This window comes from Dermacentor silvarum, chromosome 11, assembly GCF_013339745.2.
Source record: "Dermacentor silvarum isolate Dsil-2018 chromosome 11, BIME_Dsil_1.4, whole genome shotgun sequence".
In the NCBI taxonomy this organism is placed as follows: Eukaryota; Metazoa; Arthropoda; class Arachnida; order Ixodida; family Ixodidae; genus Dermacentor; species Dermacentor silvarum.
The window spans coordinates 4,885,563-4,899,370 of NC_051164.1; the positions used below are offsets into that span (position 1 = coordinate 4,885,563).

Genomic DNA, 13,808 nt, shown 5'->3' on the forward strand with positions numbered 1-13,808 from the left:
GTGCGACATTACGAATGTTTTATACAAGTCTTGTATACACCCGGACGTCTGACTCGTTTGTAAGCTCGCAGCAACTGAGCGAGCAGCGCCCGTGGCAGCTGTGCGTGCTCGGCACACCTTCTTCTTTATTTGTAACACACTCCCGCGATCGCCAAATTGCTAGATGTTGCCGGCTTGAAGACCTTTTGCACCCTTATGACGGAGCCGGACACCAGCTTCAGGCAGCATGCTCGAGCCAGGAAGCAGTTCCGTCATCCGGGCCAGCTTCCACAGGATAGGCGGCGTTCACCAGGTCTCCTTCTTGAAGTGGTGGTGGCAGCTTGGGTGTCGCTTCGTGTGCAGAGCTCAGAAGCAGCGGACACTCCTTGCACCAGCGCTTCCAGAGATGGTCTGTTAAAGCTTGCCACTTCGATGTCGCAGATTGACGCTTGTTGACTGGGGTAGCGTGGCGTCCTACTCTTGAGGCAAGCACGTTTGCCAAGTAAGAAGTGTGAAGGCATCAGAGGGCATAGCTCGTCAGGGTCTACAGACAAATGTGTCAAGGGACGGCCGTTGATGTTTGCCTCTGCCTCACAGAGAACAGTTATTATCTCTTCAAAAGAGAGGGAATTTCGACCTAGAGCATGTGTCCTTGGTGATGCGGACCAGTCGTTCTTACCATCCTCCCCACCAAGGCACTCGCTTGACGCTGAACTTCCATTCGATGCAACGTGCACTGCAGAAATCTGCCCCACTGGATGCGGGATGAGTTTTCGAGCACAGGGATGAAAGGAGAGGGCGTTGTCTGAATAAATGGTCGAAGGGATGCCCCGGCGAGAGATGAAACGCCGAAATGCGGCGAGGAAGCTGGTGGCTGTCATGTCAGGTGTAAGCTCGAGATGAAGAGCACATGTTACCGCACATGAGAAGGCGGCAATGTAGGCTTTGGGGTGAGTTTGCTTCCATTCGATGCAACGTGCACTGCAGAAATCTGCCCCACTGGATGCGGGATGAGTTTTCGAGCACAGGGATGAAAGGAGAGGGCGTTGTCTGAATAAATGGTCGAAGGGATGCCCCGGCGAGAGATGAAACGCCGAAATGCGGCGAGGAAGCTGGTGGCTGTCATGTCAGGTGTAAGCTCGAGATGAAGAGCACGTGTTACCGCACATGAGAAGGCGGCAATGTAGGCTTTGGGGTGAGTTTGCTATGCTGAACGGCAATAAAGTGGTCCGCAGAAGTCAACCCCGACAACTGTAAATGGACTCGCTTCAGAAATCTGGTCTCGTGGCAGTGGTGCTATGGGTGCTGACTCGGGTGCGCCTTCTGCAAATCAGACATCCTCTCGGGGCAGACTTCACTGCTTGGCGCCGTTTTAACAGCCAGAAGCGTTCGCGTAGCTCTGTGAGTGTTTGTTCGACGCCGGAGTGAAGCATCCGTTCGTGGGTTGAACGACTGAGCAACTGCGCAACGTCACGACCAGGAAGCACTACAGGGTGGCGGACTGACTGAAGGCCTGTCAAAAGCTGGAGACGTCCTCCAATGCGGATAAGTCTATTGTCGTTGAGGAATGGACGTAGGAGTAGCGGGCGAGATGAAGCTGGTACCTGTTTACTAGCTGAAAGTGCTTTATGTCGTCAGCGAAGTGCACCTGCTGGACTTGTTTAATCCAGTAATGCTCGGCTCGTTCGATTTCTTGAGCAGTCAGTGGTCCAGACGTAGGGGCTCGTCGTAGGCCTGTGTTGTCGACGAAACGGTAGACCCATACAGTAACCCGAAGAAGGTGCGAGTACTGGCTGTAGTCTGCGACCTGTAGCAACGCTTGCGGTTGCACGGCGATGACAATGCATGTGGTGTCTGGAGCTAAGACATGAGCGGTTAAGGGAATTGGGCAGGTCACGTCGGTCTCCCATGTGTGCATGGGTAGAGAAAGCTAAGTAGGACCTTTCCATCACATTGACGAACGCAGGAGCGTGACCGCCGCGATACCTCTTGTGAGTAAGTCGGCCGGGTTTTCTTTGCTTCTGCAGTGGGTCCACTTGTTGCCAGCTGTCAGTCGCTGTATTTCTGCGACCCTATTTCTAACATACAGGTCGCGACGTCCGTGATCTTGCGACATCCAATGAATGGCTGTCTGGGAGTCGGTCCAGAAAAACGGTCTTGCTGCTTTGAAACACGGTATCCTCCTCATGTAGTCCTAGAGGCACGCACCCGTCAAGCAGGCAAGGAGCTCTAACGAGGCAGCGACAGGGGCTTCAACAGAGCGATTCGTCCCTTGCTCAGTAAAGGATGTGTACTGCGCATGTGGGAGTTCATCGATTCGGAACACACGTAGACTGAAACGCCATACGCCCGCAGACTGCGAAAATATGCAGCTCCGTGACTCCAACTGTGTTCTTGTGGCCTTGTCGGGGCAGATGAACCTTGCTCAAAGCCTGCAGTTCAGAAACCCAGGCATTTCACGCGGTGGGCTGCTCTTGAGGTAGCGGACAATCCTATTGGTACTGCAACTTCCAGAGATCTTGAAAAATCAGCTTGGCACAAATGGAGAATGGCGCGAGAAAGCCAAGAGGGTCGTACAGCCGTGCAAAGCCTTGAAGCATTGTTCATTTTGTTATAGGCATGGTTAACACAAACTTAATGACCTGGTCTGCACTGACGATGATTGAATCGTCACTTCTCCCAGCAAAGTCCCAAGACCTTCATGGTGTATGAATTGCCACCTTCGTCTTCAAAAGAGAGCCAGTCCTTCTGGAAGTGTTCTAGCAGTACTGAGTGATTTGATGCCCATTTATGAATCTCCATGCCGGCGTCCGCTAGAATGGTTCTTGCCTCCATATAAATTTGGAGCGCTTTCTGAACACTTTTCACACCGACTACGAAATTGTCTACATAAAAGGATTCTCTGAGGCATGCCACTGTGTCGGGAAAGTGGCTTTCAGTGACAGAAAAGTGATGATGCAGCGTTGCCGCTAACAGCAACGGGCTGGACGTGGCACCGAATGGAACATCTGCCACTGAACAATTGGCGGCAATGGTTAATGCTGCGTCGGGAGACGAGCGATCCACAAGAAACGGAGTGCATCTCTGTCCTCGGGCTGAATGACCATCTGCAGGTACGCCTTCTTTATGTCAGCCACCATAGCGATTGGATGAAATCTGAAGTTGAGCAGCAGTTTCAATAAATGAGCATCCATTTTTGGCCCTTTGATAAGCACGCTATTCAGGGCTGGTTGACCGGGAGCATGAGACGATGCGTCGAAAACAACTCGGAGTTTGGTAGTGACTGCGTCGCGTTGAATCACTCCAGATGTGGCATACGTGTTCGGCTTGAAGGGCACGTCTTGGTCGAGAACTCGTTTGGCGTGACATTCGTCAAAATAAGTCTGGATCGTCTTGTCATACTGGGCGAGGAGATCTGGTTGTTCCTTGAAGCGTCGGAGCTGTATCAAGAGCCTCTGTCTAGCAAGGGCGACATTGTTGTGGCCGGCGTCGAGACCTGGAGAGGAACCTCGCAGCACCCTCCTTTCTTTGAAACATGGCGTTCGAACTCCTCCAGAGCCATGTGGGTGTGATGTTTACTGCAGGATCCACAGAGACGTCCATGTCAAGGGAGGCGTCATTTGCCGCGTGCTCTCCGACAGCAAGGAAGAGTGATGCGGTTTGAACAGCGGAATCGTTGGGTAAATCGTGGAGCGTTCCCTGGAGGGCCCAGCCAAAAAGGGTCTCCACTGCCGTAACCTGTGGCGATAGTCGAGTTATCTGTCCTATTACAACCTCCCAGTAGAGATTGGAGCCTATCAGGATGCTGATCTCGTCCTCCCGGAAAGTCGTCGCCTCAGAGCATGCATGGTGGAGGTGTGAACAAGACCGTGATGTGTCATCATGGTGATGATCGCGCGGCTACCGCACAGATTTCCGGCACTTTGAGGGCATCTATAGTGGTCTCGTTGATACTGGGCTGGCTGCGGAGTGTAACCGACACTCTGTTACATGTCAGGGTCACAGGGCGCTGAGTTTTCCTGAACGCCTTGAACAGCACAATTAAGTGCTCGAGAAACGTCTTGCCAAACAAAAGTGCGCTGACTGCCCGTGTCAAGCAGGAAACACGGCAAAATTGACTTTGCTGGTGTGACATGCCAAGCTCTGCCCATTTGTAGTAATACCGGCATGAGACTGGTGCAACTCGTGGACACTGATGTTGCAGGAGGTGGTGTATTGATTGACTCCGACCCGCTTGCGCATTGCACGGACGGCGCAGAGGCGTTGCCCAGATGCTTTGCTTAGTTTTGCGTCGGAGTACACACGTTGCACAGCGACGTCAAGTGTTGGCCTGCACAGTGGGCACATTTAAAATTTCTGGCACTTTGGCATTCACTGGCAATGTGGTTGCGCTTGGCACTGCAGAAGGAACGCCTGCGCGTCTGAAGCTTCCTGCGTTTTTCTTTCGAAGTGAGCGACGTGGAGCATTCCAGAACAGTGAGGTCCAACACATTGCACAGGAGGCAGGGCCGCGTGTACGGTGACCTCACTTCAGTTGATAAAGCCACTGCAGGGGGCGGGTTTAGCTCCAGAAGTCGCGATTCACGTGGATGATGCCGCTGGCTTGCAGATGAGCTGGCTCGGTCGAAGGTGCCTTCCTCCCTCGCGTCGACTTGAATTCGTAGGAAGGTCATCAGGTGCTTTACTTGCTAGGACTTGTCAGCTGTAACCGCTGCCGTGTCACAGTAGTTCGACGAAGAAGCCTCCTTCAGCTGCTGATGGTACAGGATACCAAGATCAGATGGTAAGGCCTTCATGATGACGCGTCGCAGAACAGCAGCATACTCATCTGGTGAAACGCCAAGACCCTCCAGTGTGCTTGTGCGGAAAATGATCTCGTCATAGAGATTTCGAAGCTTGTCTAGATCGGCAGAGCTACGAGTAGGTTCCATTGCGAGTAGGTTGTCCAGATGGTCCTCAACCAGCATGTTGTGACGGCCGAACTGGTCAGACAGCACCTTGATGGCGACATCGTAGTTTGCCTCGGCGAGGCGTATACCCTCAATTGCTTTTTTAGCTGACCCGGACAGGTACATCAGCAGATATTTAAATTTGTCTATTTTCGATAGCGAGTCGTTGCTGTGAACGCTTGCCTGGTACGGGTCCTAAAAGCCTTGCCAGTTGCGTCGCTCCCCAGAAAAGCTCGGGATGTGCAGCTTTGGCAGTGCAACTTGGGAGAAAGACACCGCAGTCGACACTCTTGGCGTGGCGGAAGGGGCAGCTGGGTACGGTGGCTATTCAAGTTGCGCGGTAGGACCAGCAAAGATCGGTGGACGCGGCTCAGTAGCGAGGTGCACGCTTGTCTTGGTGAAGCTGACCTTTTGTTTGTACTCAAAAGCTGTGGCCAGGTCTGCCTCCATGTCTGCCTCCAGGTCTCCATCCGTGAGCGTGTCTGGTATTGAGCAGTCGAATTCGACGAGCTCCGCCTGCTTCGCCAAGATGAGCTCGAGGTGCTGGTGCTGCAAGCGCACTGGGGTGGCCTCATCTGACACCAGGGCATCGATTGTAGAAATGGCCTTGGTGATGACCCTCCGGACGAAGCCACGCTTGGTGCGTACTTGCTCCATGGCCTGAACTCAAGGGCCAGATGACAGGGTGGGTTTCGGCACCAAACTTGTAGCAAATTAACGACGGGGATTAAACTTGGACCCAGACGTCTGACTCGTTCGTCAGCTGGCAGCACTGAGCGAGCAGCACCCGTGGCAGCTGCGCGTACTTGGCGCACCTTCTTTATTTGTAACAAGTCTTGCACGTTTTCGTAGTATGCGGACCAGCTAAAGATGATTTGAACTGGCGCTCTTCTTATAGGGCATTCGGGAAAGAAAGGTGCGCTCACAGCTGAATGAATAAGTTGTACGGTCTGTCGTTACACATTTTAAGGCTCGCTTGTATGCTGTATTGGTAAATCTGCATCAATTAATGGCAAACACCATGCGTGTAACGTTAAAGTGTTGCTACATGCGTGTTGTATTTGGTCATTTGAACGAGGCGCACAGGCGCCATTACTCAAGTAAAGAGGCGGAAGAACGAACTCGGCTCGCACTGTGAATCCAACCAGTCAGTGCTGCAACCTCTGCTGTAAATATAATCTGTAAATAGTTTCTCGTTTAATTGACTCGTCCTTCGCATAACATTGTGGTGGAGGTGGAACGTTCCCCGTCCTCGCCACGGAGCTCCAAAGCAGCCGCACCGTCGTCTTCTCAGCCATGGCTTCCGATGGAACCACCCCATTGTCGTCAGCATTGTCGTTGACGACTGGCTCAGCATGTATGAGCGTGTTAGCCACAGCCACCACTGGGGCCCTGCCATCATGCTTGCCAATGTGATCTTTTATCAGAACGGGACACCGCGTGTCTGGTTTCACACCCATGAGGCCGAGATCTCCAGCTGGGACATTTTCAAAGAGAGGCTTCGCGACCTATTTGGCAACCCGTCAGGTCGCCAACAGGCTGCGCGAAAAGAGCTGGCTACCCGTGTCGAGTCGTTGACCGAATCGTATGTCTCCTACATTCAGGAAGTGCTCGCGCTTTGCCGGAAAGTCGACGAGCACATGGCTGAGGTTGACAAGGTGGGCCATATACTAAAAGGAATCGTGGACCGCCTTCAATTTGCTCGTCTATAACGACATTTCTACTGTTGAAGCCATCGTCAAAGAATGCCGCCGCTTCGAGGTAGCCAAAAGCCTCTGCGTCGTCACACAATTTTCCCAGCTCCCAAACACACCTGCCACGTCCTCTCACTCCGATCTTACCGCCACACGACCATTTACCCTCGACCACTTGAGGATACCTTTGATCAAGGGCCCCCCCCCCCCCCCCCCCCCCATCCGTTTCTGTTATTCAAGCAGTTCTGTGGCAAGAAATTGCAAACTTTGGCATCCCTACCGCCTGCTCTGTCTCGCGACCTGATTCGGGACCCAAGGCCACAACCTGCAGTGACCAGTATTTCGCTCCCAGACCACGCAATCCTGCTGAATGGCGCATCCCAGACGACAAACCGATCTGCCTCCGCTGCCACCAAGTTGGTCATGTATCCCGCCACTGCCGCACCCCCTGGATGCCGCCATACTGGAGCTCATTCCCTGCTTTTCGCCCGTACGACGACGCTCTCTGTTATTCACCTCGCCATCTGTGCCCTACTTCTGATGCCCCTGACAGCCACACCTCCGTGCGATCGCCGTCGCCTCAATGCTATCGCTCCCCGTCACCCCAACTACGCTGATTTTTCTCGCCAACCCGTCAGACGGAAAACTAGGCCATGCAGCTCTTGGAGGTAGTGTTGTGTAACGTTTATCCTGTCCAAATCCTCTGTTGACGCTCCTCACGCACACGAACCTAATTGAAGTAGACGTAGATAGTGTTTCGTTGACGGCATTGGTTGATACTGGAGCCCAAGTTTCCATAATGAGCGCAAACCTATATTGTCGCCTCAAAAAAGTTCTTACGCCTGCCACCACTCGAGCCGTACTCGTCGCATATGGCGCCACTGTTGCTGTCAGTGGTATGTGCACTGCTCGCATACGAATTGCTGGCCACCAAGGTCCAGTCCTGACCAGTTGCCCTCATGACCTAATCATTGGGCTTTACTTTCTGATGACGCATTCTGCCCTCATCGACTCTTCTGCCGGTACGCTATGCCTCGAGCTTCCTCTTCTTTCAGACATTCGCTCCGAACGCCCTCTGCACTACATACAGGTTTGGTCGCTTACCTCCAAAAGCCTTAACCTTCGTCGAATTGGCCTCAATGGCAACCGTGCCTGATGGCGACTATGTCGCCGCACCTATTCTTGATGTCCTCCTGGCGCATGACATTTCTGTGCCACACTCCGTCATAACCCTTGCCGCTAATCACATGTGCCTCCTCGTTATCAATTTTGGATTGACGAAGCAAGTGTTACCTGAAGGCAGAGCGGTGGCCACGCTCCGGTCAGTGACAGACAAACACGTCTCTGCTTTTGCAGCTGGCGTGTCTCCAGATCGTCCAGATTACCTGCTGGATGCCATGAACCTCAATGGCACATTACATCCCATAGTCGCTCCGGACCTCACACCTGCCCAAGCAGCCGCCCAATATCGCCTCTTGCTTTCCTACCGCGACACATTTGACACTGACAATCGAGCACTGGGTCAGACGTCCTTTGTTAAGCATCGGATAAACACTGATGATGCTGTTCCCATTCACCGCTGACCGTATCGCGTGTCCACGGCAGCGCGGCAAGTTATTCAGCAGGAAGTGAACAAGCTGCTCGCCAAAGGCATTGTTGAGCCCTCGTCGAGCCCTTGGGCGTTGCTGGTCGTGCTCGTTAAAAAGAAAGATGACACATGGCATTTCTACGTTGATTACCGTCACCTAAACCGAATCGCTAAAAAGGACGTTTACCCTTTACCACGAATCGACGATGCTCTTGATTGTCTTCACGGTGCCAATTACTTTTCGTCCATAGACCTTCGATCTGGTTAGTGGCAGATTTCTGTAGATGAGCAAGACCAAGAAAAGACTGCTTTCGTCACTCTATAAGGCCTCTACCAATTCAAGGTTATGCCGTTCGGTCTATGCAATGCCCCCGCCACATTCGAACGGATGATGGACTCTATGCTTCAAGGTTTCAAATGGTCCACTTGCCTTTGTTACCTCGACGACGTCCTTGTGTTTTCTCCTACATTTGAGATGCACCTTGAGCGCGTCGCAGCTATCCTTGACGTCTTCCGCAAGGCTGGGCTCCAATTAAATTCCTCGAAGTGCTACTTCGAGCGCCGACAGATTACAGTGCTAGGCCATCTCGTCGATGCTTCCGGCGTGCAACCTGACCTGGAGAAGGTTCGAGCAGTAACGGCTTTTCCTATACCTCAGTCTGACAAAGACGTCCGGAGTTTTGTGGAGCTCTGTTCTTATTTCAGACGGTTCGTGAAAGATTTTTGCAGCAATCGCTCGACCGCTCTCTGAACTTCTGAAGAAAGATGTGCCTTTTACGTGGGGTTTCCCTCAGGCTGCCTCGTTTTCACACCAATCCACCTGTCTTGACCCACTTTGACCCGTCCGCACCTAGAGAGGTCCGAACCGATGCCAGTGGTTATGGGATCAGAGCCGTCTTAGCGCAACGACAACATGGACACGGCCGTGTTATAGCCTATGCTAGCCAGCTCCTGACAACTGCAGAGCGCAGCTATTCGATTACCGAGCGCGAATGTCTTGCTCTCATCTGGGCGGTTTCAAAGTTCCGCCCATATTTATGTGGCAAGCCCTTCTCAGTAATCACAGACCATCATGCGCTCTGTTGGCTTTCGTCGCTCAAGGATCCTACTGGCCGTCTCGGTCGTTGGGCCTTCTGACTGCAAGCATATCCCTACACAGTGACTTACAAGTCGTCGTTGGGCCTTCTGACTGCAAGCATATCCCTACACAGTGACTTACAAGTCGGGACGCCAACACCAGGACGCATACTGCCTCTCTCGCTACCCAGTCGAAGACCCCTACCTCTATGTCTGATACTGACACCGACGCTTGCATTCTCTCTGTTTTCCAACTGCTCCATGTCGCCGACGAGCAGCATTGTCACTTGCCGACTGTTCCTGACGCTCGCACCCTGACGGCCCAGCATTACTCCTTGTGATCCCTAAATACCTTCGCTCGGCTGTTCTCCAAGAACTTCATGACCTCCCCAGTGCCGGCTACCTCCGTGTGTCACGTACCTACGACCGGATCTGCCGACGCTTCTTTTGGTCAGGGGTTGCTCGCTCCGTTCGAAGATATGTAGCAGCGTGTGAGAAATGCCAGCGACGCAAGACACCATCGACGCTCCCTGACGGGTTCCTTCAACCACTCGACAATCCCACAGAACCATTCTTTCGGGTTGGTTTGAACTTGCTTGGCCCTTTTCATCTATCTACCTCTGGGAACAGGTGGATCGCTGTGGCCACGGATTACGCCACGCGCTACGCCTTCACCCGAGCGCTTCCTACTAGCTGCACCCCAGATGTCGCCGATTTTCTTCTATGCGACGTGATTTTAGTACATGGAGCTCTATGACAACTTCTCACAGACCGTGGCCGGACATTCCTATCGAATGCTATCACACACATCCTGTAGTCCTGTGCAACGAGGCACAAGCTATCCACGTCATCCATCTGCAAACAAATGGCCTCACGGAGCGTCTGAATCGCACTCTCTCAGACATGCTTGTGAAGTACGTCTCTTCACACCACACTGACGGGGACCTCGCTCTACCGTTTGTCACGTTTGCGTGACAAATGGGCCACGACACGGTCGCGCCACAACACAGTCAGTTATTCCTTATTTTTCTGTCTGTTCGGCCGAGAACCAGCACTGGCTCACGACACAACCCTCCCTTTTCACGTGGCACTGACCAGTGAATATGCACGCACTGCCCACGCAAGAGAAATTGCCCATGAACGCCTTCTAACCTCCCTAGAGAGTCAAAGGCATTTGCACGACCGGCGACACCGAGACGTGCACTTCCCACCTGGTTCTTCGGTGCTTCTGTGGTCTCCGTCGCATCAGGTCGGCCTGTCAGAAAAACTGCTGTCTCACTACTCAGGCCCATACCGAGTGCTTCGTGCCGTGACTCCCGTCACCTATGAAATCGCCCCTGACGCCCCATCTGCTTCCCAGTCCAGTGATAGCGTGCACGTTACACGACTGAAACAGTATCACCCTCCCAGTGATGAGATTTAGACGCTCCGAGACGTCGCTTTTACTGCCGGCGGATTATGCTACACGCGTGTTGTATTTGGTTGTTTGAACGAGGCACGCGGGCGCCATCACTCGAGCAAAGAGGAGGAAGAACGAATTGGGCTTGTGCTGTGAACCCAACCAGTCAGCGCTGCAACCGCAGCTGTAATCTGGAAATAGTTTCTCATTTAATTGACTCGTCCTTCGCGTACCAATATATTTTGCACGAGCACGTGAAGCCTCTTGATCAGAAATATTCAATGGCAAGCCTAATCACTCAAATTTGCACTCTGAGTACTCTATTCTGCACATGATACGAGATAACTTTTGCGGTTGCAAAACGAGCATGTAAAGTTTCGTAGTGGCCGAATGGCGGTTGTAAAGGGTCAGAGAATATGCGAACGTCAAAAATTGCGTTCATGGCAGTGATGTTCATAACGCAACTTGCACAGATTGAGTCCAAAAATATAAAGAAACCATTTGGCATTCAAAATATCAGTCACTCTTTTACATTGACTTTATGGGGCAGCCTTAATAATCGAGCTTGTGCAAAATATTGGTTGGCGACGCTGATCAGGAATGCACTAAACACTTTTTCCCCTTTATTCTTCTCATAAATGTCAGATTCTCTTTTCTTTCTTCGCGCCTAGGTATGTGGAATACTGAGAATGACCAACAAAGTAACTTCGCATTTACTCAGTGGTATTCTGCTATGCCAACTGAGTGCCACCACGAATTTAATAAATAAGAGGGCATTACGCAAGCGGTATTCACTGTATGTTGATGGGTTTTATTCATGGTTGTCATAGTCAGTATTTCTTGTTCATTGTGCACGAATATGTCTAATTAGCTAACTTCATAGACTTACCTAATCGAAGCGATGTCAATGAGAAAGTTGTGGAAGATGTTGAAACATGAGTGATAACTGGATATAAAGCAACTTAAGATTTGCATTATCCAAAACCCTTATCCTGTAAGCGAGGTATAAAATGTTAGCTGATTAAACTTAAATATTAGTTGCTTGTGCAAGATGAAAAAGAAAAAAACAACTCTTGACTAGCATTAACAAAAGCCTGTCAACATACAATGAGTGCTGTTTACGTAATTCCTTTATTTTTCTTTCCTTGGCCACATTCAGTTGGCACGTCTGGTATGTAACCTAATAATGATTTCCGACAAAAAGGGTTTCCTTGGTTGGGTGTGTGATAATTTTTTTTCCTTTAGTCAAATTTTCTGCAGGCTTCCGCCGAACTGATTCGCCGTAACCTATTAGTCAAATACAGAACGTCTTTACTTGATTTATCTGTATTTCACTCATGTTGAGCCTTACCTAGCATGCTCCAAAACACGTATCTTGAGCTCCAGAATGCATGCTCTAAACCTGCTCCCCTGTGGCAAACTTGCTGCTCCCAGAGCTGCTCCTTGGTCACTTCCATCCCTGAAATAGGACTGGGACAAAGAGCCTGTCTACCATTTTTCAAGGACTTTCCCCGCTCTGTTCTCATAGGCCGGAAATCCATCCTCCGGCATGAAATCTGCTCCCTTCCCCACAATCTTTCTCGGGTGGTCTCTCGGCCGTACACCAGCCGTCACTTGTGCGTTTTGGGGTCAACCACACGAAGACATTGTCCATTGTCTGAAGTGCTCCTGCATGTGCAGCCCATCATCTACTTTGGACGTGTCCTGGGGCATTTGCGAAAGTGATCAAGTAGAATACTACGAAAGATGGACAATGCATCTTCATGAAATGGGCCTTTCCATTTAACTCGATTATAACGCTATGCCACGTGGCAACCCAGGCATAAAGAGAAAGCCTACCATTGGAAGTGTCTAAACATGCAGTGGTTTCTGTGTAAAATGAGTAGAAATTTTCAAAATAGAATTTTTCTAACTGCATAGTCTTGTCTTAAAACAGCACTGATTACTGGTTGCAAAGGCGATCTCGGAGGCATCAATGGACGAATCCGTTCACTGTGACTCTGTTGATCTTTTCAACGTCTGCTAGATGGGACCAAGAAGTTGCTGTCTTGCGCGAAGAAACGTTAGCAGTTGGCAATGCAATATTGTATACAAGCTCAGTTCAGTTCAGTTTATTTCCTTAAAGGCCCCTTTATCAGGGGTGTTACATAAGGGGTGGGGTACTTCATGCAGCGAATAATTCAATGTAATAACCAATGCGATCGACAAAAAAATGGTAGGTACACTATGCAAACAAACACATGCAATAAATGATCAATTTCTATAAGACAGAATAATTATTTTGGCAAAACAAGAAGTACAACTGCGCCTGCATGGTGTTTTGGTTACGTGACGGCACACATATTTGTTGCACTGTGTTGCACTGTGTTGGAGCAGTGCCACGTTATTCTTGCACCACAACACAGAGACTTGTTCTGAGCGATAGACCTTTAAGATTTTAGGTGCAAGTAGTGCAAGTTAAATTATGTGTACAATAAGTTGCGCAGGACATAATAATAACACAGGTGGGTCATAATTGTAGAGCATGTAATTCTTTTTTGAATAATGATAAAAATATAGGTAATGTTTGAGTATTGTTAATAGAGGAATCCAGAATGTTCTCTCCATTTGTCTCTCCAGCCCTGTGTTTGATGGCCTGTACGATTTTTGCTCGATGTACACGGGGGCCTCCCTGGAAGGAGCCGTCAAGCTGAACAATGAGGTGAGTGCGTGTGAATCACATGGTGCCACCACATCACAAGGTATGGGTGCTATCCAGTGTTGTTCATGTTCCTCTAAAACAGGAACGATGTCTCGTTCCTCGTTCCTTGCCAATTTTGAAACGAGTTCCCGTTACAAGTTCCTTTAATGCGAAAGGAACGCGTTCTAGTTACATTTCAAACATTGGAACGTGTCGTTACATTACCGTTAAATTTGATATTTTAAATTAAAATATAGTCTCAGATAATTCTGAAACGAAATAATGTGAGCACTTTAAAACTAACTTCAAACTATGTATATTTTACGAATTTGAACATTGCCTGCAGCAGATTATCTGGTGATAAAAAGAATTCAAAGAAACACTCCTAGATGAATTATTTCAGGGAGCACCGGACATACTGTAGGCATATCTAACTGCAACT

The 13,808-nt window shown here is 50.3% G+C and overlaps 1 protein-coding gene across 2 annotated transcripts in view; it reads left to right on the plus strand.

Moving 5' to 3' along the window:
- Positions 1-13,808, plus strand: part of LOC119433431 (histone deacetylase 3) — a 140,788-nt gene that overhangs the window by 36,376 nt on the left and 90,604 nt on the right. For both annotated transcript variants that reach the window (XM_037700637.2, XM_037700638.2), the window contains exon 4: positions 13,306-13,387. In XM_037700637.2, the coding sequence (XP_037556565.1) occupies positions 13,306-13,387 (82 nt within the window). The remainder of the gene's footprint in view (positions 1-13,305; positions 13,388-13,808) is intronic.